A 22,503-nucleotide genomic window follows, 5' to 3' on the forward strand; every position below is an offset into this window, starting at 1 on the left:
AAAACCAAAAAAAAAATTATCGAGAGGATAAAGCGTCGTCCGACCCGTGAAAATCCTTTTGGTGAATTCATTTTCTTAAATTTATGCACATGAAAAGTGAATAAACAGAAAAATAGCTTGATTCCCAGACACTTTGAGTTTGAAGATTTCAGCCCTAAATTCATTGAAATTATCTACGTGTTTGAAAACTTAAAAGCTTACTGTAACAATAAATTGTAGAACAGAAAATCGTACCAAAGACCAATGATTTTTCTGAAAATAACCGTAGGTCAAAAACCTGTTTCCAAAAATACAAGTGTGTAGTTTTGTTTTCGAAATTTACACTCACTCCTTAATTCTAATACCCTAAATCGTGTTGATTATACGGACGATCGAGTAGCGATTGAAAAAAGACAGACGAGCTTTGGCAAAAAGTTGGAATAGAATAAATCGCGGAGGTCGATTGGAAACTCTTAACAAATTCAAACCTTATAAATTCCGAACACGATTCGAACGATTCGGTATGTATAGTCGAGGCTGGATTGTTTCTCGCAAGAGTGAATTGAACTACTGAGGTATTCCTAATTGAAAATGCGGTAAATCGGATACGACGGCAACGGCGGTGGCCGACACCAAGATGAAGAAAGCTCGGAGTCAATTCTTCGGAAATAAAAAAAGAAGATAAAATGCTTTGAAAAAAAAAAATGTACACCTATTTATTCGCCGAAGGATAGACTTTTTGCGACTTGTATAAACTTTCCGCTCTGACTGGAAATTCTGAGGGTTATATTGACTGAAAAACTTCTTCCTCCCGCTGTTCTCTTCGCAGGAAAGGTATGCAATAGACTGCGCTATTCGCATTTCTTCGTACTTTTGTTCCTTATTTTGTTCGATTTGCATTTTTGATTCAACGAAATCGGACCTTCGCGACTGCACGTGAGACACGCTGTATGTAATACGTATTCCTGTTTACATACGTATCCGCAGATATTCGATACGGTGCATTGAGTGCTTTTGCAGACGTGTGCATGGCTTGCGGTATATCCTGAAAATTCGGAATCCGGTACCAAGAACGAACTGCATCTAAGTACATTTCAAGCTTATTCAATATCCCTTGCTTCGCAACTTTTCTAAAAAGTTTTTGATAACCTCGCAAGAGTGCCGTTGCGGGCTGAACTGAAATCTTATAGTGTGAATACACGTGCCAGTCACTCTTGGAAGCTTTGCACTGGCGTATTCTTATCGTTGGTCTAGTCTCTGTCAACGTAACTGCGTACTAGAGAATCGGATACAAAATAAAATGAATTTTTTACATAATTTTGTCCCACGTGAAACGTTTCTTGAATGAATAGGCTTACATGTATTACACCTATATTTATTCACTCACTTTAGACAAAAGTCTTCAAATCGTACAACTATAACGCGAAGATTTTGTAGGTGGAACTGAAATTGAACGAACTGAGATCGATTGGACAATAACTCTTCAAAATAGAAAAAAATGATTATTTTACGGATCGTTGAACGTTTTTCTTTGGATTTATCGAAGGCGTGAAATTCGAATTGTCTTTCAAATTTTTGAGAACTAACATTCATATTTTTCATCAATGATTTCTTACAAATCATCTGAAACATATTTTTTGTTAAAAATCAAGTACTTTCAAATAGACTACTAGTTGAATGATCGAGTCAGAGTATATATCAATACTACTTTTAGTGATGATGTTTCTTGCGTTGATTGTACAGTGTGAGAAAATGTGCCTGAGAAAATTTCTGGACATTTTATTCACGGAGAAAATGTGCTAAAATCCATTTCAATTAGCGAAACGATAATGCTTTTCATACTTTTGAAAATCTACCGCGACGTGATGTTTCCAAAGTTATTTACAATCTAAAATTTTTCATTGACAAATGCTGTTTTTATACTGTTTTGAAAAAAAATTTTGTTTCAAATAAACTAGGTAGGATCAATTTTAATTCTGCGTTTCGAATCTTTAATTAATAAACATTTCGGTTCGAAACGTTTTTTACTAAACCGTAACATTTGCGAATAGTTGAAACTGAATTTATCGGTAGTTATATTTTAGAGAACGAGAATACGAACATTGACGTTTCAGCATCGGGCGAAAATGTCGAGGGTCAAAAATTATGTTCGCTTTGGCAAAAAAAAAGTTTCCAAACTCGTCGAAATGAAAAAACGCATGTTCCGCGATCGTTGGGTGGTAAATCGTCTTGGCGAGTGATTCCCGCGTTGTTGCAACGTCGATTACCGATGCCGTCAATTGATCAAATCAACTTTTGCCTCCTGCGAAAACTTGCGGGTCCGTTCCCATTCGCTGAGCACGAAACTTGCCCGATCTTGAAAACAATTCTGCCATAGAGACAAACGGTTATCCACACGACGATAAATCTCCAGCCAAATATTAGCGATAAATGTTCGAGTGTGGTGAAAAAGTTCTCCGCGGAAACCAATAATCAGCAATTCAGTATTCAGATAATATATCATCGCTCCATGAATGCACCGAGCACTTGGGCACCTGCAACGTAATTGCCGTTCGATATTTCCTCCGATTCTACCGCATTGCGATATTTCGGATCAACGACCGTTATTTTTGCATTCACGAAAGGCTCGATTTTGGTAAAATTCAAACTAACTATGATATGCATAATGTCGAATTATTCATTTGTTTATTGATGTAAGGATCTACGAACTCCAATCAAATGCAACGAAATTGTGGTATAATATTAAATATCCGCAGTTCCCCAAGCCGGAGAATAAAAGTTGGCACATGAGAGATGAACTTCTCGAATGAAGATCGAAACCACTTTTTTGAAAGTTGAAACAAATCCATAATTAAACTTGGATCGTAGAAGTTTTAAATGTCTGCTAACCGTGTTTCCAAAATCTGATAATTCACGACGAACGGTAAATTTGGGTTTTCACAAATGGATTGTAGTTCTTTATCCTTATTCTCGGTCTTGGAATTCTTTCGTTCCGGTTAATACTCCAAAAATTAGAGTGATATTCGAGGAGTATCTGCGAGATATGAACAGAGAAAAATGGAATCTGATTAACCGTTTAAACTTCTTCCTTACGCGGGACTGTCAGCTATGCGTTTACCGTTTAATCATTTCGGGTGGAAAAGTTGTTTGACAAAGTTAATCCACGAATGAAAATAATCGTTGGTTGTGCGATAATACGACTTCCTCTGCTTTGCTTAATCTCGGAGTTGAATCTGGAGGCTTCGCGCTTCGCGAGTGTCTCCAGGCATATACCGCTACTCTCTCAGAAAACTTTGTCGTACCGAAGGATTATGCGGGATTGCAAAGTGATAACGTGTTGGAAGAGTCTTACTGTTTGGTTGTCCGTTTTGCCGTAAATCCTACTCCAGACTGGAAGATTTAATGCGATTTCGCCAAATCCAAGATTCGAATGACTTCGCATTGGTGGTAGGATTTGTTTAATCTACCAAAAACGTTTGGCAAAGAAGGACTTGACGTGAAATTATTTCATACAAGCCGTCTATTATATGGCCTGCACCGATAGAAATTTTTAGTTCCGGTTACCGCTCAGTCTTCAACTATTTTCATTTTTTACCACAATCGAAAAATATTGTTCTAGGTACGAAATGAAAATCAGTTTTCTAGCTGTTACCAGAAAGTCTAGTATCCGTTACTATTCTTTCTAATTACGATCACTGTTACTATATTTTCTTGTGATTGTTGCGAAAATTTAATGCTTGTGCAACAATAAATTGACCTTAAAGCCTTACTTAACTAAAAAAGTAGAGTAAACCTCACAAACTGATTTTGCGTTGCAATTACCAAAAAAGGATGGATAATAGCGCAAAATGGTTAGGCGTACCTCGTTTTTCGTAATTCCAACAATATTCAAACAGGTTTTTTAACGATACCTGTTTTACTGAATTTTTCTAGTTAACCATAACAAATGAAATTTTTCTCAGTGTGAATTTCCCCAATTATTCAATCGTAAAATATTCGAAATGCTTTTCGCCAAGTAAAGATACCTTCGCTTAACTTCGAAAATGAAAAATATGCCAATAAGGATGAGGGATTCTGTGATGCAGTCGAACGCGCAGGTATCTTATGCGTCTGGAAAGTAACTCGTATACATGCACAAGTGGGAAAATATTGCTCCGGTTTTACAGCGCGGTTATATTGCTTGTGCCATTGTCCCCCTCGTGAATATAAATATCGAAATATCTTTCATGCATGGCCGTACATATATTATATGCGCGTGACGTAGATATCGAAGAACACAGGAGCCAAAGTTGCTGCTACCTCTGCTAGATGTGGGAATTCTTATTATAATATCCCGCTATTTTTCTTACAAGTTAAAGAGGCTCTCATCACTGGTAGAAGAGCCTTTGTATGTTCTGACTAGTAGAGGTGACGATGAGCGATGATAAGAGGGAAACGACCTCGACTACCCTGAAAGTCTATTCGTCGTGGCTTTGAGACACGCCAAACGTGATGGATCTGCATTTGAAAGAACCGATCGTAGTCGCGCGAAGGTGTCGATCCTCTCAAAACTCGACGAAAGTTAAGCTGTGCCTTGGTGGAAGGAGCTCGTCATTTTCGACGTTTAACCGCTTCTGTGGGAGTAAGCGATGAAACGAGCAGACACACCTCGACTTCTTCAAACGAGAGTTTAGTAAGAAGATGCATTATGTGTGCAGAAGAGTAGATAAGCTGCGGAGGGAAATAACGTTCAAGTCTTCGTCATCGTTCCTTCGTGGAAAAAGGGAGAGTCAATCTTGATCATATAATATGAAGCCGTTACTCCAGTTGATCCAGTCTGACATACGGTCATTGATTAATCCTCCACCCCCGTAAGTGGTCCTTTGTTAACGCGTTATTAGCCGTAGGTACGGCTGAGAAATAAGGTATACAACCACGGGTCGTTCTGACTCATTCTCAAATGACACTCTCAGCTACAGATTACAACTCGTGCTCCAGTTCTCGGCGCTGAGAGTAACGACGAAAGTCTGGTGGCAACAGCGGAAACGAAACAAACGCTCTTACCAGCAATAGCGACCGCAGTGGTGGGAGCCTGGCTTAATCGACTTGTGCATTCAAATTCGGTCCAGACCTTGTTCTCCAAAATTATACATCGCGTCTACTGTGAATATTTAGAGCTCAGACAGGATTACAGTTCCAGCGAAACTAGTCGTCCACACCGTTTGAACTGTTCTATGGTGTTTAACTATTTTGTGACCAGAGCACCATGCGTGACGTGGGACTGCACCCAGATACGTGAAATGTGGGACTGCACCCAGATAGCGTGGGAAAACGTATGGGCACGGTTTTGAAAACTTGATAAGTCCTACGCAAAGAAACACCCTAAACAAACGTCAATCGTTTTTCTCCCAAGCCTTTACGAAGGGGGTTCGGGGGGCTTCAACGTGCACGTATAAGGCCGTTATATTTTTTACGCGAGAAAAGAGGCGGTTTTATCGCTTTAAGAGACTGGCGGAATATGTATCCAATCCTTTCTACAAGCTTCAGAAAAATTCTGAACTCTGCAGACACTGAGAGTGCACTCGCTGGTTGGCCATTGGTAACATATGCAAGACGTTTAAGATTAATAATAAGTGCACGATCCGATGATTACACCGGTCCAATTTATTTCCCCAAATTGGGAATCCTTTCATCGTCGAACAACTTTTCCCTACCGACATAGTACACTTGTCTAGAAAAGCTACGTAAGCGGAACCTCAACAAAATGTCATGAGTCAGTGAACGAAAGACGTGGAATCTTTTCGCCTCGCTGGTCTGAAGCAACATCTTATGAAGCTTATGTGTCGGTGGTGTCACCGTGTTATTTTCTCTCTAAGCAACATTCCGACGTTATCGTCGTATCAGGGCACCGACGCAATCGAGCTCATGCCTTCGCGATGAGTCTTCAGCTTCAAGTGAGTGCAGGCTGTCTATGATAGAGCGAACTGCCTCCTTCGGCAGAGGGGAATTTTCTTTGTTGTACTCAACGAACTTCCGCCGTTGTGTCCAACCGTGTTTGGTCTTAATTTAAAACAATCTCCTTGACGTGCCGCTTGCCTCTTGATTTCATTCACTCACGCTTTTACATACTTATCCATCAGTCGTACGTTAATAGGGTACTGTATCGTAACGTTAGTTTTTCACAACACTGGTTAAGCCTCGAAATTGTCCAACGCGTCGTTCTTCTTTTAGCAACGTTATTGTTCCCAATTGCATTAACGCTTCCTGATGCTTGATTAGACGCCGGTAGCAGATGGATGCTTCGCTGAACCAAAATCCAATCAAAGAGATTAGAAGACGTGCCGCCTCTTCCCTTCATTCAATTACCGCTCTCGACATCACCGGATCGTGTATGTGATTACTCAAGTCGTTCTATCTTGGAGCAATCAAGAAGAGATCTAGTCTATTTCAATTCAACACACTGTAATAGATATTGTGAATCTATCGTTTTATATATGTTCACCGATAACGGTTATCGCCGTTTGTTTACGGTCGACTGAATCCCGTTGCACCGTTGCGTCAATCTATAATCGTTAATCCGAGTATCGATTTTCTACTTATCAAGCCCGTTATACTGCCCAACTTTAGAATGCTATACTGTTACCATATCTATCATCAATCTCTTCCGGCTTTGTTTGATCTGAACATACTGTAAATTGGTTTTTTTCTTTGTTGATTGTTCAGCAACATGTATCTAAGCGTTGTTGCCCTGGAATTCTGAAGTCGATTTTCGAATAATCAGGAAACATTATCACGCAGTCTTTGAAATAATAAGGAGGAAGCGAACCGGGATTCACGTTCATTCGGAAAGCTTAGGCACACTCTTCTGTAGGAAAAAGTGATATAGTTGGAAATTTAAAATGCCAAAGTGAAGAGACTGTGAATACTAGGAATATCAATAATTGAAATAATCCAATCAGTCCGACATTCGAAAATTGAATTGCCTTTTAAAGTGGCCGATTAAATTGAATTTCATGATGAAGTGTAGCAGCAGTTTCCATATCTCTTGATATTGAAAACTTTTCCCATATTTTCCAACCTCTTGATTTCCCCGAGTTTAGGACAGCTCTTCTATCTCAAAATCATTGAAATTAAAGTACCAGATAACAAAAAATAACGTCCCACCTGCCCTCGAGCTTAACCATAAAACAGCACATTTTTGCAAGTCTAATCTACACTCGAGATTTTGGAAGACAAATTTTGTATGACACTGGCCCTGATACATCACAGCTATAAAGTTAACTCATAAATTCTTGACGCGATCCCATCTCGACTGGGAGATCCTATCTGGATCGCGGCATCATAAGGCAAGGATACACGGTCCTGACCGGATGGTTTTGTGGTGAAGTTGAGGCAAATGTAAACATAGTAAGCCACGCCCGCACTGCAGCTAGGAACAGATTTCACATTCAATCGAGAGTACTTACTCTCTTTATATGCGTCAAAGTTCCAGGTTACTCAAACCTGGGTGAATATCGACTGCTCCCTTCACCAACTACGCCAGCGGCTACGCCGTGACCCGCTAACAATCCCGAAGTAATAGAATCATCCTTTCAATTCGAAGCACTTGCTCCTGGCAATTGCTCTGCCCCAAGCTTCTGTGGCTTTTTTTTTTTATTAATTATTTACTATGCGTGCTTTTTCCTTGGTCGATGCTGATGCTCTCTGACTTTGGAAAACCATGGCAATTTTTTCGGCATTCAGTTGAACGAGCGGTTTCTCATTTTGGAATGAAGTGTGCACCTCACCGCGAGACGTCACGAATTCTATTAACTCGTGGATTCAATGATGTCTAGTGAATTTCAGATTCCAGAGTCTTCTAGTAAATGCAAATGATATCGATTGACTTCAAGTGTCTTCTCCCCTATCTATACACCTGATTTTGAGTATAGTTAATCTCTTGGTGCTTCAATGTTCACGCCCAATAGCTTAGAAGCCATTTGTCTCTACGATTGAATACAAGACGCCGATTATTCAGCGACGTTTCCCTCTTAATATTGCTTCGGATGTGGTATACTTGCAAGATGCGGAAATGGGATCCTACGAAACTTTTTTCCATTCCAAATAGAGCTACTTTACTTAGATTAGAAAATATTACAGTTCGAATGTTTTCACAAACAAGAATTTTGAGATTCCAATTTCACTGGTGCAGTCTCGTCCAAGTCTGCGGACTGCCGGCTTACCACCCTCTTTGACGGGATATTCGTATCTCTCTTCCAGTTTCATTGTATCCGTGGAAAACTTCGATGCACGAGAATGTAAGAAACTTTCAAGTCCGGCCAAACGTTGCCTCAAAGATTTCCGAGCACTTGGAGTTTAGAACTTTACAGAATCCCGGCAGCGTGCCAGCAAAAAGTCAAACTCACTCTAATTGTAAGAGATGGTTGAACGAACGTTGAAAGGAGAATATGAGGAGAAATTACGGGTGGGGGTCAATGTCCTGAAAGACCAAAAATTCAACTGGTCTAAAACCCGAAATTTTTGTGGTACAAATTTTAAAATAACGAGTGATCAGTGTAACGAAATTGGGATTTTCCATAAATCATCCAGTAGAATAACTATTTTCCAGAAAGTTCATTTAACCGAAAGCTCTTTTATCCCAAAAATTATTTTCAGAATAGTCCGCATTCCGAATGAACAAAGTCCAGAATGTGAAGATGTATAAAAATGAACGTCTGGAATTAAAAATTGAGAACGGCTAATTATTCGAACAGCCAAATAACCAAAAAAATAATTTGTCGAAAATCAGTATTCAGAAAAAGAAAGATCTCGATTCGCAAAATGCAGAATGACCAGAATCCCGAAAGGCTGAAATTACCGAATCTCCTGAAAATTTCGAATTTGTGAAATTCATCAACTCGATACTAGTCTTATCAAGATTATCTCATTGTATCGGACAATAGACTGTGTCACCTAAGAAAAAAAGAACGCAAAAGAATGGACAGCATATTTTTAATAACACTCAAACATTGAATCTTTTTTCCCGTACGTTCGATTTATTCAAAACATAATTACACTCTCACTTTTCAAGCCTAACGTCATCTATTAGCTGCAACCGGTGACGTTAGAAAGAATAAATGTGTTTCTGACGTCTTGCAACTTTTCAGTATTCTGTCCATTCTGTCTTGGTGGTTTTGGAGTTTCGACCTTTCGAGTCTTTTTCAGTATTTTGCCCTTGGCAAACTTGCCAAATTTAAACAAAAAAAAAAAAAAGGTATCAATTTATTCACACATTCGTGCGTTCTCAATTTTTATTATTCTACGTGACAACTTTTCACATTCATGGTCTTTTCACGCTTACAACTGTCGGTAATTTGACTTTCGGGATTTCGTCCCGTCGACTTTTTGGGCTTCTGCATTTTTCTACCCCATCCATTTTCCTCGCTGAAATACAACACGGATTTACTTCGGTCAACTTTGAAAATCACGTTCCCGTCGGAATGTGAAACAGCGCGGTCGAGCTGGTCTTCAACTATGCCTGGGACAGACTCAACAAGCCTCATGTTCCGCCGGTAACCTGACTCCGAAGTTTGTTTCGAGGTAGACTGTATAATGCGAGCTTTGAACGCAACGATCTGCGTAACAACCTGCAAGTTAGGCCTTGAGCTCCCAAATTTCGGCAGTGAGTTCGTGATCCAGACGCACCATCGTGTAGGTAGGTAAGCAAAAAAGAGGAGAGTAGAGTACGATTGTCGGAGAACGATCAAGGCGGCCCACGGAATCTTCAACTTGCTACTTGATTAATCTTGCGAAGCTTCACAATCGCCTCGAAGTCAGGATTGATATGGATTTCGAGCCTTTCGCAACTTTCTCAATAAGCTTCAAAGCGAAAACAATTTTCATCAGGAATTGAATCCATCACTTTTTGAAAAGACCGGAGCGGGTTCAGTTGACGAGTTGTCGAGATTAACTTAGGTTAGCTTCTCAAATGTTTGACTATATTTAACAGTTGTGAAACAAGTTGACGAAATACACGTTTTACCGAAACTGATCGATCGTTGGCAGGAATTTCAATTTCCAAGCTCTCTGATACTCTACGATATAAATTTTTTTTTTTTTTTTTTTTACGAGTGTAACGAAATTTGGTGGCATTTGCAAGAATTTTGCTACACGGAGAGAAAAAACTTAGAATTTTTACAGGGATTTCTGAAAAATATTGCCGTGCTTTCCAATAAACGTGATGAGAACTGCCGGCGTTAGAAAAATTATAAGAAGGTTTCAAAATTATTCTTCGACGCACAGGATAAATATTGTTTGACCAGAGAAAAATATTCGTGCACAGATAAAATTTTACCGTGCTATAGCATGATTATTTTTCTCTGCGCGGAGAAATTTTTACCGTGCTGTAGCAAGGCGCATAGCGCTAGCACGGTAAACTTTTTTTTTTTAACCCAAGAAATGAAACGTTAATTTTTCAGCATAGTCAATAAAACTCGGTCACCTGGATCAGAGGAAAATATAATTAGTGGCATATGTCGATAAAGACAAAAATATACCTAGCTTAGATAGGTAAAAAATATATAATTAACAAAAATCGACATATCAATGAGTTCAACACACAGATAATTTGATTAGCTGAAACAAGGAAAAAATTTGATTATCTGAAACAAGCAAAAGTTTTATTACCTGAAACAACCGATAGTATGGTTAGCACACTCACGTAAGTCCATACACTGACAAAAAATGGATCGAGTCCAACATGATATGCGCTTTAACATTCGTGGCTTCGATTATTAATTGTATTGATGAATGAAAAACATTCTTAATTTTTTGAATCGACATCCCTTTGTGCTTTAAATTATTACAGTGAATATCCCTTTCGACTGAACATTCTATAGTTCCCACTGTCAGTGCATTTGTTAGAAAATTGGTTTTGTTGCCCTGAAACAGAAAATAATACGATCGGTTAAACGAGTGTTTCTGTATATTTCGGATATATTTCATAAATACTTACGTCAAGATTCTTCACCATCACTACACACTCCGCGATTTTTATCCCCGTGCTATTATTATCTTTACTTTTTCATATACCGTTTACGAAATCGCTAGGCAAAAAGCGCGATCGTTCGATTCGCATTATCAGGGTGGCGACAATTTTACTAAAGTATAATTCCTCGACTTTTCCCTCACTTTTCCCGTAATGAAATTCCGAATTCAGTGACATTTTCCCACGAAACTTGAGTATTATTGAGCAGCTTTTACGACCTCACAGCTCCAGAGGTTGTGCACCTTGAATATATTAATTTGGATCTAAAAAACACGTAGCATTATTTCGTTTGAGACGAATAATTAGAAATTGAACGATTCCATTTCCGATGGTCGGTTTAACTGAATTTATGAAGCATAATTCAAGGTTGATAACGATTTTAATGAAAAAAAAAAGTACGTTTCTCCATTTGGTCGATCATATCTCCCTGACTTTTCCCGGTTTTAAAAGTCTCTCACCACGCTGCTCGATCACTAGATCACTGGATCACTCGATTCAACTGGCTCACTCGAATCGAAACTCAGATCACTCGGGTCACCGGATCATCCATTTTTGGGCCACTGGATCACTCGATCACTCGATTAGCCCCGGAGGCAGCGTCAAAAATTTGCGGGTCATTTCCGCAAGCTTCATCTTTTTTAAGTTAAATGTGTAACACATAATATTAATACGAACGTCTGTCAAATCACCCTCACGGCGGGGGGGTGCGGCAGGGTTACAATTACAGCAAAATAAATTTAAAAAAATAAACGTATTACCGAATACGCGAAACTTATCGTACGCATTAATTGAAACACAAGAAGGTTAGAGAATATCGACGGTTGCGTAGAATAACCGGTTATCTCGAGTAAAGTTCAAAAACCGGCTATTTCGCGTTTGAAATATTTTGGCCGCAAATTAAGTTGATATCACTGTCGGGCTGAATACGAAATTCGCCAGCGCCTCACAAAATTCATACAAGCTCCGTTTTGTGAATGTAGGTATTTGCACATTTAATGTCACTATCAATTCAACGTCATTATGCCGAAATAATAATCTTTAATGTCATTTCAACATACGCCTGATGCTTTATACTTTGATTTCTGCTTTATAATTATGTACATAAGCATATAATACCTGCATTCGCAAAACGGAGCTTGTATGAATTTTGTGAGGCGCTGATAAATTTCGTATTCAGCCCGACAGTGCTACCAATTTAATTTGCGGCAAAAAAATTTCAAACGCGAAAGAGCCGGTTTTTGAACTTTACTCGAGATAGCCGGTTATTCTAAGCAACCGTCGATACCGTCTTCCACCCACATAAGTAGGCGGAAAAAAATATTTACAAGATTTCCAGCCGCAAGGAAGAAATTGATGACTATGGTTTTTTTTTTTTGTAATGAAAAACAAAAAAGTAACACTCTTCCACCGATAAGATAGAATAAGACGCTTCGGAAAGGGCCTTTTGTATATTTTACTTCGCTCCGATATTCTTGCGCTTTTTTACAGAAAAAAATCGTTCACGCGAAAGAGACGGTCTGATTGTGAGAAACAATTTGTCATTACTGCCTGAACCACGTTTAAATTTCGCAAAAGGCTGTTTTCGGGTATTTCAAAATTGAGATACCCTCGAATCCATCGGTGGCTATGTTTTGTAAAATTTTTACAAATCCTGAGATGCGTGCGGTTTTTCGTAGTACCGAAAAATCTATGTTGAAATGCACTGCAATATTTGAAAGTTATCAAAAATTGCTTTTCGCAAATTTCAACGTAGATGTTTCGGTACTAAAAAACATCGCACGCATCTCAGGTTTTATAAAAACTATTGTTTCGTCATGCGAAACATAGTCACAGAGAGATTTAAGGACATTTCAGTTTGAAATTTCCGAAAATAGTCCTTTTCGAAATTTCAACGTCCTTGAGCCGATAGTAGAAAATTTTTTTCAGCTCAGCCCTTTAGCTATTTTTTTGATAAAGAGTGGAAGAATCTAGGAGAAGAGCGAAATCTAAAAGAGGCCCTTTTTCGAACCTTCCTATTGTACCTCATAGGTACAGGACTGCTATGTTTGCGTTTGTTGTTACAAAAAGAAGCGTTGTAATCAATTTTATCGTTGAGGGTATACATTTTTTAAATATCTTTTTCCCTCACTTATGCGGGTGGAAGACGAGTTGTGTCGTGGAATTTAGGCGGAACATGACATTTTCTAAGCTTCTTACGTTTCAATTAATGCCTACGATAAGTTTCGCGTATTCCGCCATACATTTTTTTCGTCATTTTTTGCTGTAAGTCTAACGTTCGTGCTACTCTATTGTATGTAACACGGATAACTCGGACAAAAAAAATGAAGCTCGTGAAAATTGTGCAACGAAATCTGTCGTTACCTCCCGGACTAATCACTCGATCACTCGATCACTGGATCACCTTGGACACCTTAACCACCGGATGGAGTCGATTACCGGATCCCACCGATCCCTCGAACACTGGATCATTGGATCATTTGCAGGATGGCGCCGATTGTGCTCAAATAAAATTCCCTGAAATTTCCCGTAAAAAAATTCAGAACTCCCTGACGTTTTCCCACGAAACTTGAATATTGTTGAGCAGCTTTTACGATCTTACAGCTCCGGAAGTTGTACAATGTACATCTCGAATATATTAATTTGGATCTAAACAACGCAAATAATATTGCTTCGTCTCACACGAATAATTAGAAATTGTACAATTTTATTTCCGACAGTTAGCTTGGCTGAATTTACAAAGCACGGCTGAAGTTTGAAAACAATTTATAGAATAGTGCATTTTTTCCAATGGTTCGTCATAATTCCTTGACTTTTCCCGATAGACAAAATTCTCCGACTACTTCCGGTTTTCCCGGTTTGTCGCCACCCTGATTATTATTAATCGCGCAAAAGGCGCGTCCGATTCCCGTGATTAATTTACACGCGCAAAAGGGCGCGACCGATGTACCTGTCAAAATAACTTAAATATCTAGAACTTGTCGCAAAATTCTGCAGAAACCCAATCCGCATCCGCGTCTTTTCGAATCCGACACGTCGCGATGCGGATTGTTCTTCCGAGATGCGGGTCAAGTCCGGGAGGGAGGTTGGAGGGCATGCATTATTGTGTGGCGTGACGGTCGGCGGTCCTCTTCGACGCGAAGTCTTCGAGCTCAGCATCTCTCCCCATCTAGCGTACCACGGAACGCGATAGATGGTCCAGAGATGCGTTTTGCCCATTCGGACGATCACAGAGATCAATTGAATGGAATAACGATCGGTAATGACTAAATAATTGAACTGAATAACGATTGAAAAATTGTTTCAGAGTGACAAGAAATGGAAAATTCAATTTCGTTTATATTCAAATGCTTTCAAATACTGGAGAGACTCGAATACGGAGTCTTTTGGGAAAATTTCTGTGATCGTTTGACGCTGTGGATTACAAAAGTTAGTAACATCACGGTACATCGCGACCTTCCTACCCTCGCCTGTTTCCCAACGAAGCCACCCAACGGAAAAGAGAGATTCACACACACACGCACAAACACCGCGACGGATCCCAAAACGTTCGCGTACCTACCCGGTTACCTATATTCGATCTAAACGATTCTCCATTCTTTCCAACACACGTCATTCTTCGTCATTCGCACCGTGGTCACTGACTTACATTTTCGTTGTTTACCTGTTGGGAGCAAAATGTTTGTGTATCATAGTCGTATGTATCATTTTAGCAAATGTTGGCAGACTATCGGTACATCAACCTTTTGTAAAATTGATTAAAAACATCCTGTATGCCAATTGGCATTTTTCTAAGCGAGCTAATAAAAAAAGCATTTGATCGGTACTTGTTGAATGTTAGAATATTGAAAATGACGTATAACATAAGATGCAATTTGATTACGTTACGTTATGCCAGACTTTGGAATTTTATCGTTATAACAATAACGTGAATATTTGAATACGTTGAAACCTCAGGTGAACCCACCGCTTAAACGACATCGTCGGTAAATTCAAACGTAGATTATTACATCAGTTGCGAAACACAATTCGATCTCGCGAGTGCCGAGTAAGCGATGGGTACCTGTCGCGATGCTCATTCCACTTTTAGCAACGTGTAAGGTTTCTAACTTCAAGTAAGCTACGGTTAATTAAATTGCGAAACGAAAATTATCCGACCAAAAGTCAAGCACGTTGCGATCGCGAATGAGCCTATCCATGCAGCTAAGAAATCCAAGATTTGTGTAATAATTGTTACCGCCACGCCACGTGACATGGGAATTCCAGGGAAATACCCGTAACCTAAATACGTGCAAACTCACCGACGTTGCCGAGTAATGGAGAAGTTGCTCGGATGTCTCTGCTTAAATCTGGAAAAGCAAAAAAGGAGGCCCGAATTAATTTATGTAATAAGCTGCATTGTCAGTTCTCGAATTAATTATCACCGTTGTTTACAGATTACGCAAGGGTTAAAATTATGCTTCAAATGTACCACCTTGAACAATCAAACGGTTATTAAAATGAGTATTCTTACCTCCTTGAGGTTGCTCCACACTTGAAATGTAGTAGTTCGCGTAGCATCTCACAATCAGGTCGAATGGTGAAGCGTCGCACTTTTTACACTGCGATAAGAATATAACAGAATATTACTCGTTGTACATACTTGGATCAGATTTCATGTCCCTACAAACTGCGTGTGTCAAAATAATAATAATTTTTTTTTTTTTTTTTTCACAACATTTCAGTGGTTTCCGATGTGTTAATAAATGAACTCCACAAATGAATAATAGAAAGCTAATTAAATAGACACAAGTATCGAATATATATGAGTAAGGCCTGTGAACAGCTACCACTATTTACGACCAAAAGCGACAATGTAATCAAGAATCATATTTATTACGTACCTTCCGGTTTTATCCACTGTAGGGGATCGTCTAGTTTTCACCTTATCTCCAGAGATCAATCGATCGAGCCGACTCTGTCGGATCGTTGCTAAATTTGGTCAATCACACTGAAATGTAGTCCGTCCCTGTAGTCAGATAAGAGATAACATTTTATTAGTATTCCATGTTCCAAATAAATTCACGCTCTATTGAAAATTAGCGATCATTTTTACAAAACATAATCAAAGACCGGACACCGATAAAGTTTAACCGAAAGACAAACCTTCGAAGTGACGAACATGTAACGACACAGCAACACAGCTACACATCCGTGAATAATAACACACTTCCGTATTCGGTTAACGAACCGATAATTTATTTTTATACACAAAGAATGCCGCCTAAATGAACCACTCACCGATAAACACGTTACAATTGCATTACGAACTCATTGTCAAACGAAGCTCGCCTTCCGCAAGGCCCGTTTTTTCAGAATATCAGAAAGAAAACCGCAACGGAATATTATCGGAGTATTTTCTCGTCACAAAACGCTTCCGACGAGTCAAAAGTCTGCCCGAGAGGAATTTCAATATGTTGTTAGCCTGTTCGGCAAGCTTTGGAAAGCTAAGATCTAAAAATCTGCAGCGTGATAATTAAACTCGATTCCACTTTTTGCGTCGTAGCTGCTTGCCTAAAAAAGAACTGATTGTGAGTTGAACTTTGCAACGATGCAGCTGCGCCCTCACCGAAGGTCGGCCGCAGAAACAAATAACAAACAAACGACACGCGACGCGGAGAGTCGAGAATCGAATTCGCAAAGACCTGAAGTTGCACGGTAGAACGAAAAAGGAGGTCCGGATTAATTTAGCAAATCGGCTTTTCATTTCTCAAATTAATTGTTACCGTTGTCTAGTTTAATATTCACGCGTTGCACGCTGTAACAAAAGTTCGGCTTCGAATGTACGACATCGAATTATCAATCAATAATTAAAGTGAGTATCCTGGAGTATTACCTGGAATCTGGGCTGCTCCACACTTTTACATTTAGTAGTTCTCGAAGCATCTCAGGTTTACAGTTGCACAAAACAATGAAATTCGGGACACGAAATTCACCTTCAATTGAAAAGAAAAGAAAGATTCCTTTCGCAATGTGGTAATAATTCGATTGAATACCGTATTCGGTTTATTCTTGCCACATGCAATTTCAACTGCAGATGAATATCGTTCATTCACTGCAAAGTTAGTTTCCAATCAACAATCGACAGGGTGACTTTTTTGCTCTTTTCCGCGTTTTTCACAACATACAGAGAATAAAGATGTGATCGATCTAGCCCAAAAATGCTTTTATCGAATTCCAAAAAATTCGACAAAAGGTAAAATAACTGTCAACATTTTCTGCGAATTTACGATTTTTTAGCTGATAATTAGGGCAGCGGTAAAAAAAAAGATTAAAAATCACAAAAAATCAATGCTTTTCTTATGGAAAAAAGTAAGGCTTCCTAGCAACGGGTAAATATGGAGGGAAAAATTTAAAAAAATTCTCACATTTTTTTTTAATTATTACGAACCAATTTGTGGGGGTAAGACCATTAAAATGCGATTTTGCCCTTCTTAAGGACAGGTCTAATATATATCATAATTATCGTTCGTAAGGAGTAAACTCCAGTCGTGCGTCGGAGCTGACATACACACTTTTTTTTTTTTGTTTTCAACATGGCTTAGCATGGCAACATTGTATCGACGGTCACCACCCTCCTCAAAGCAATTTCAAAGAGAACACGGTAAAATTTCTCCGCTGTCTTCAATTTATTTTCTATGAGACCATAAATTTTTCTGTGGTCGCAAATGAAAAATTTGAAAGCTCGAATTTTTAATGTGATGTATTTGAAAAATTCGCTATCACATTTTAAATTCAATGATTCTGAGAGATATTTTTTTTGAAATGCGTAGTATATTTTTTCTGAGAGCAGATGAAAAATTACAAGGTCCACATTTTTACGGTGCTGCATCAGAAAAATGCGTCGTCACATTTTAAATTTTGTGCTGCCGAAATACATAGTTTTTAAGCAAGGTAGTAATTTTTTTCATAAAAACCCATAATTTTTGTAACATGCGTCAATAAAAACTGCATTAGGTGTCTTTTACATCACGATTACAGTAACAGCAGGGTAATTTTTCTCAGATTTTTCTCTCCGTGTAGCGGTTTTTTTTCCCCCAAATGTTAGAAGATCCGATAATTGAAATTAATTCAACGATCAGGTTGAAATTTGTAATTGCAATGAAATTGTTCTTTTCAAACGTGACAATAATTTTCTCATCGAAGATTAAGCCGGAAGAAGTGTTCTATTCGCTATTTTTAGAATTAGTAGGTATTTTCCTCCATCTCCCGTTATATTTGCATTTTCTCTTACCTGGAATAGTTGTTAGCCTTAGTTACACAGTGGCCTCCAGGGATCGTGTGCAGGCATTCCTGCGGGCAGAATATTTTATTTTTGCAGCATGCATTGAATACGTACGACGGTTTTATTTGCCCTTATTATACACCGAACGGCTGCTCGTTCCCATGCTACCGCAACTTTGTATTTCTACTGCCGTATATTATAAACCGTTCCTCTTTGGCTTCTGGGGATCCTAGATAACTCCCAGATGTCTGTGTGTTTCCGTTTACCGGTTCAGAAGCGTAGAAAATTTAATCCAAGAGCAATACGTCGCAAATGAGAGTCCAGACGAGAACCGGAGACCAACCTATACGACGATGGTTTGAGAACGGAAAATGCAGTCGCAACTTATTTCACCTTACGTTTTTCATTCGGTTCACGTATCCAACTTCTTGAATTATTCAATAAAAGTATATGAATTATATTTTCCGATTCTACACGGATATGCCTTTTGGCGATTGACTCTACTTTTAAATCCTATATTCATTGCCTTACTCATTTTCACCTTACGAATTGTAATATTTACTCACTCGTAAAACGGTATTGATGAAACTTACTCAACCGAAAAACAGTTCTGCACGATACGTCTTTGTCAATTATTTATCGGCGAACCTATTTTCAATCTTGTTTTTGAGCGGTCTTGTTTTTCGCGTTCAAGTATCGGTATCGAAGTGAAAAATAGCGCCACTTACGTAAGGCGGATAAAAACACAGGCGTCAGTAATGGTTCAACAGGCTCGATGTATACGTCGCATAAGTAAACTTGATATTATATTTATTTTACGCCCCTTGGAAGCCGAAGCGATCCTTTTTCGGTCCCGTTATCTTGAAGGAATAAACGGCTACACCTTCCTAATCCACGTGGAAACGGCTATTGTGCATTCTGCTAATGACGTCGGACTTCCGTTCGTCGATCTTCGCCTTTTAAAAGTAAAGGTAGCTTCGTAACGTTTCAACATGGTCATTTTCCCCCGCTTACTCGACCGGGGCGATTAATCGCGTCGCTTATCTCATACCGTGTTCAGGCTCTCTGCACCGTTTTTTGAGCGGGTAACATCCAGAGCAGGAAAAGATAGGGATGTTCGGCTGGATTACACCTGTTAATTAACACCAGATTACAGGCAGCCTGCCACTGGGTACGGACAGTCAGTGAAAAAATAATCTCTTATCCAGCCTGCAGAAATATTCGCATTACGAACCAGAAATTGCAAACGTCGTGTGAGTTTTACCGTTGCGTAAATTCAAATATATACCATGCCGGAAAACGTTTGAAACTAAGATCTAACTGTGCGTGACGTCAGGCGCAGGTGGAAAAGAGTATAATTCCAAATTCATATGAAATTTTCGAAAAGTTATTAAAAATTGTCGAAAACTCATTTAAAATTCGTCGGTGGGTTTTGAAATTTGATAAAATTTTGAAGTCAGGTGAAGTCTTTTGAAATCTGACATATTAGTTCAATCTTTTGAATTCCGTTGAATTCACGATGTCGTACGAAGTGACGAGAATTAGTTCAAGGTATTAGAAAATTCATCCCAAGTAATTTAACCTTTGCGTTAACATATTTTGGTGAAATTTTAATTACATTTCAAATATTTATCCAGTCACTTAATATTACGTTCACATTATGAATTCAGACAAACTTGTTTGCGCTTGAAACGATGCCGCGTTTCCAACCGGCAAATCCATTACGAGTCTTGAAAGTTTTTTTCAAATCCATTGGATCATTTGCAATTAAAAAATTCCCCTTCCAATAATTAAATCGTTTCTTTAAATCAAGCGGTAATAATAATACAAAAATATAAAAAATTGTTCAAGGAGACGAGGTGGTCACCGTTGGTCCAACTTGCGTGGGTGGACGAGATCCTTGGGCGGTACAGCGGCTGTTGGTAAACGCGGAGCCGAGCAGCTTTCGCATCCATCGTTCACAGCCATACGAAGAGGAGGTTGCCGTAGTGAAGAGGCTCCGGCATCCGGCTCCTCCACCGCCTCCGTCGAAGGTCAATGCCAAGGATATCAGCAAGTATTTTTCATCGGCCGGCAGGGATCGGAACGACGGAATTCAGGATGGAGTAAACAGTCTCAACCAGCGTCAGGAGCCTGAGGATCAGCAGGAGAGGAACAGGGTCAAGGAGGAGGGGGAGGAAACGGAAAATACAGGTGCGGTGGAAAAGGACGCTGCGATGGGGTCGAACCTGAGTCGTCACAACGGCAAAGGGTTGACAGGACGGCGTACTCAGTCATCGGGAAACCTCTGCGACCCGAAGGGGAAGCTGAACAGCGTTGGAAAAATCTTGGTGCCTTGTTCCGGGGGCCAGAGAGAGAGGTGAGCGATAAATTTAGGCTGGTATTAAGGAGACACGTCGGCGAAGCTCGAGACCTTTTCGATTTGCTTAAAATTTGAAGGTACAATAAGGCTCCATAGGACAAGTGATTTTCACTTGGTTCCAAGCAGTCGAGCTCCATACCGGGACAATCTCTTGAAATTTGTAAAATCAACTGCGCATGCGCCAAATAAGTCAATCTCATTGGTCGATTTTTTCCCTTGAATCACAGAATCGTACTAACGATAAAATAGTGGGTATATTTAAACGGCCTTTCGGGGCAGCCATAATTCTGATATACTCGCGGTATTCGAATGAACGCGTCGTGCCTAACGAGGTGACTTCGGTCAGTTGAAGTTTAATTAGGAATTACTACTTCCTGAAACCTAGGTCATATGGAAGTAACGCCGAACACGACGTCGGTACCGACACAACCCCCTAAATCCCAGAGGGGACCAAAGTTCGAGGGTAATCACTGCTTTTAGACCCGCCGAGCCGTTCGCCCCTCGCAAGGAACCGGGGACAAGAAATATCGACTTAAGAGATTGAGCAAATTGCAGAACAGGACCTTTCCTTTACCCCCACCCATGGACGCTACGCGAACTTTAGGATGAATTTGCGATACGAAGATTTAATTTCGCGTTTGCAGGGAACACGAATTTCATGAGTTGAAAGTTAGTTCCAGTCTTAAATTCATTCCAATCAACTCTGCTGTTATATTTAATTCGGGAATCTTTGATTACAGGAGAGCATGTTTTTTAATTTTTTTAATAAAACGAGTTACCAAACGTACTGCGATTTCAAATTCCATATAGGTCGAAATTCGAGTAACGTCGTCGACACATGAGAAATTAATTTTTAAACAGCTCTTTTATCGTTTGTCCAAATATACAGCTAGATACAAAAAATTACTTGGCTATCAAAATAGTCCGAACTCAACAGCTTATTAATATCTGTGAAGTACAGACTTTAAACCGGATGTTTATTCATCATTTCAAATGTGGGAAATTCAAAGCAAAAGTAGAACAATTCAAGCTCTTCTTTATTTAGTCTGGCTCGTCTAATTGTATACCATTAATTTACTGAAAATATTTATTTTTAATGTCAAAGTAAGAAGCTCGTGCAAGTAATGAAGATAAAACTCTACTGCTATACGAATAGAGAATTTCGGTTATAGGAGGCTGTCAGTTTACTGTAACCGCATTATTCATAGACACATTTATTTTTTGGTGCGGCGAATTATGGCCGGCTAAATGTTGTGCGCATAAATTTACTCACGTAACGCACTTGATCCGACGGTTTTTAGGTCGACTTAGCCATAACGGTGCTGAAATTAAAAGGCACTGCGAAATTGTAATTGAAATTAGTCGAGTGCTATTATCCCACGGTTAGAAACAGCACTAGAATGAGATAAACCTGGGTGCTTCATGCCCTGTAGAATATTCTTTTTACAGTAAGAAATTTGCGGAGGAAATTGCAAACTAAAGACAAGATGTAAGAAAACATTGAAAAACTGTAATCGAAGTTAGTCAAGTGAAATTTAATTAAAACAATACCTGTTCAATATTTTACGTAAAGTGACGTCCTCGAATTTCTATTAAAAAAAGTTCGATCCTTGGTAATCTCATCTTACTTATATTTTGCACAATTTTTTTTACCCCAACCACGTATGATTCGTTACATTTTGATGAATTGAAAAAGTAATTTTCCTCGAAATCCAATTTCCTACGACTCGGATTAGACGAATTGTTTAATCAACTCGTCAAATAATAACAGCAATGAATATACATGGAAAATCATTCAAGGTTATTATTATTAAACAAATACTGTGTAGCGAAATGTATTTTCGATATAAGAACTTAATAACTCTATTGCGTCGACGTTGGACAAACAACGCGATT

The 22,503-nt window shown here is 39.1% G+C and overlaps 1 protein-coding gene across 1 annotated transcript in view; it reads left to right on the forward strand.

The window, feature by feature from the left end:
* Positions 1-22,503, forward strand: part of LOC107221884 — a 169,943-nt gene that overhangs the window by 89,673 nt on the left and 57,767 nt on the right. The window contains exon 2 of the mRNA XM_046740545.1: positions 20,097-20,604. Within this exon, the coding sequence (XP_046596501.1) occupies positions 20,097-20,604 (508 nt within the window). The remainder of the gene's footprint in view (positions 1-20,096; positions 20,605-22,503) is intronic.

Source organism: Neodiprion lecontei, chromosome 1 (genome assembly GCF_021901455.1).
Source record: "Neodiprion lecontei isolate iyNeoLeco1 chromosome 1, iyNeoLeco1.1, whole genome shotgun sequence".
Taxonomy (NCBI): domain Eukaryota; kingdom Metazoa; phylum Arthropoda; class Insecta; order Hymenoptera; family Diprionidae; genus Neodiprion; species Neodiprion lecontei.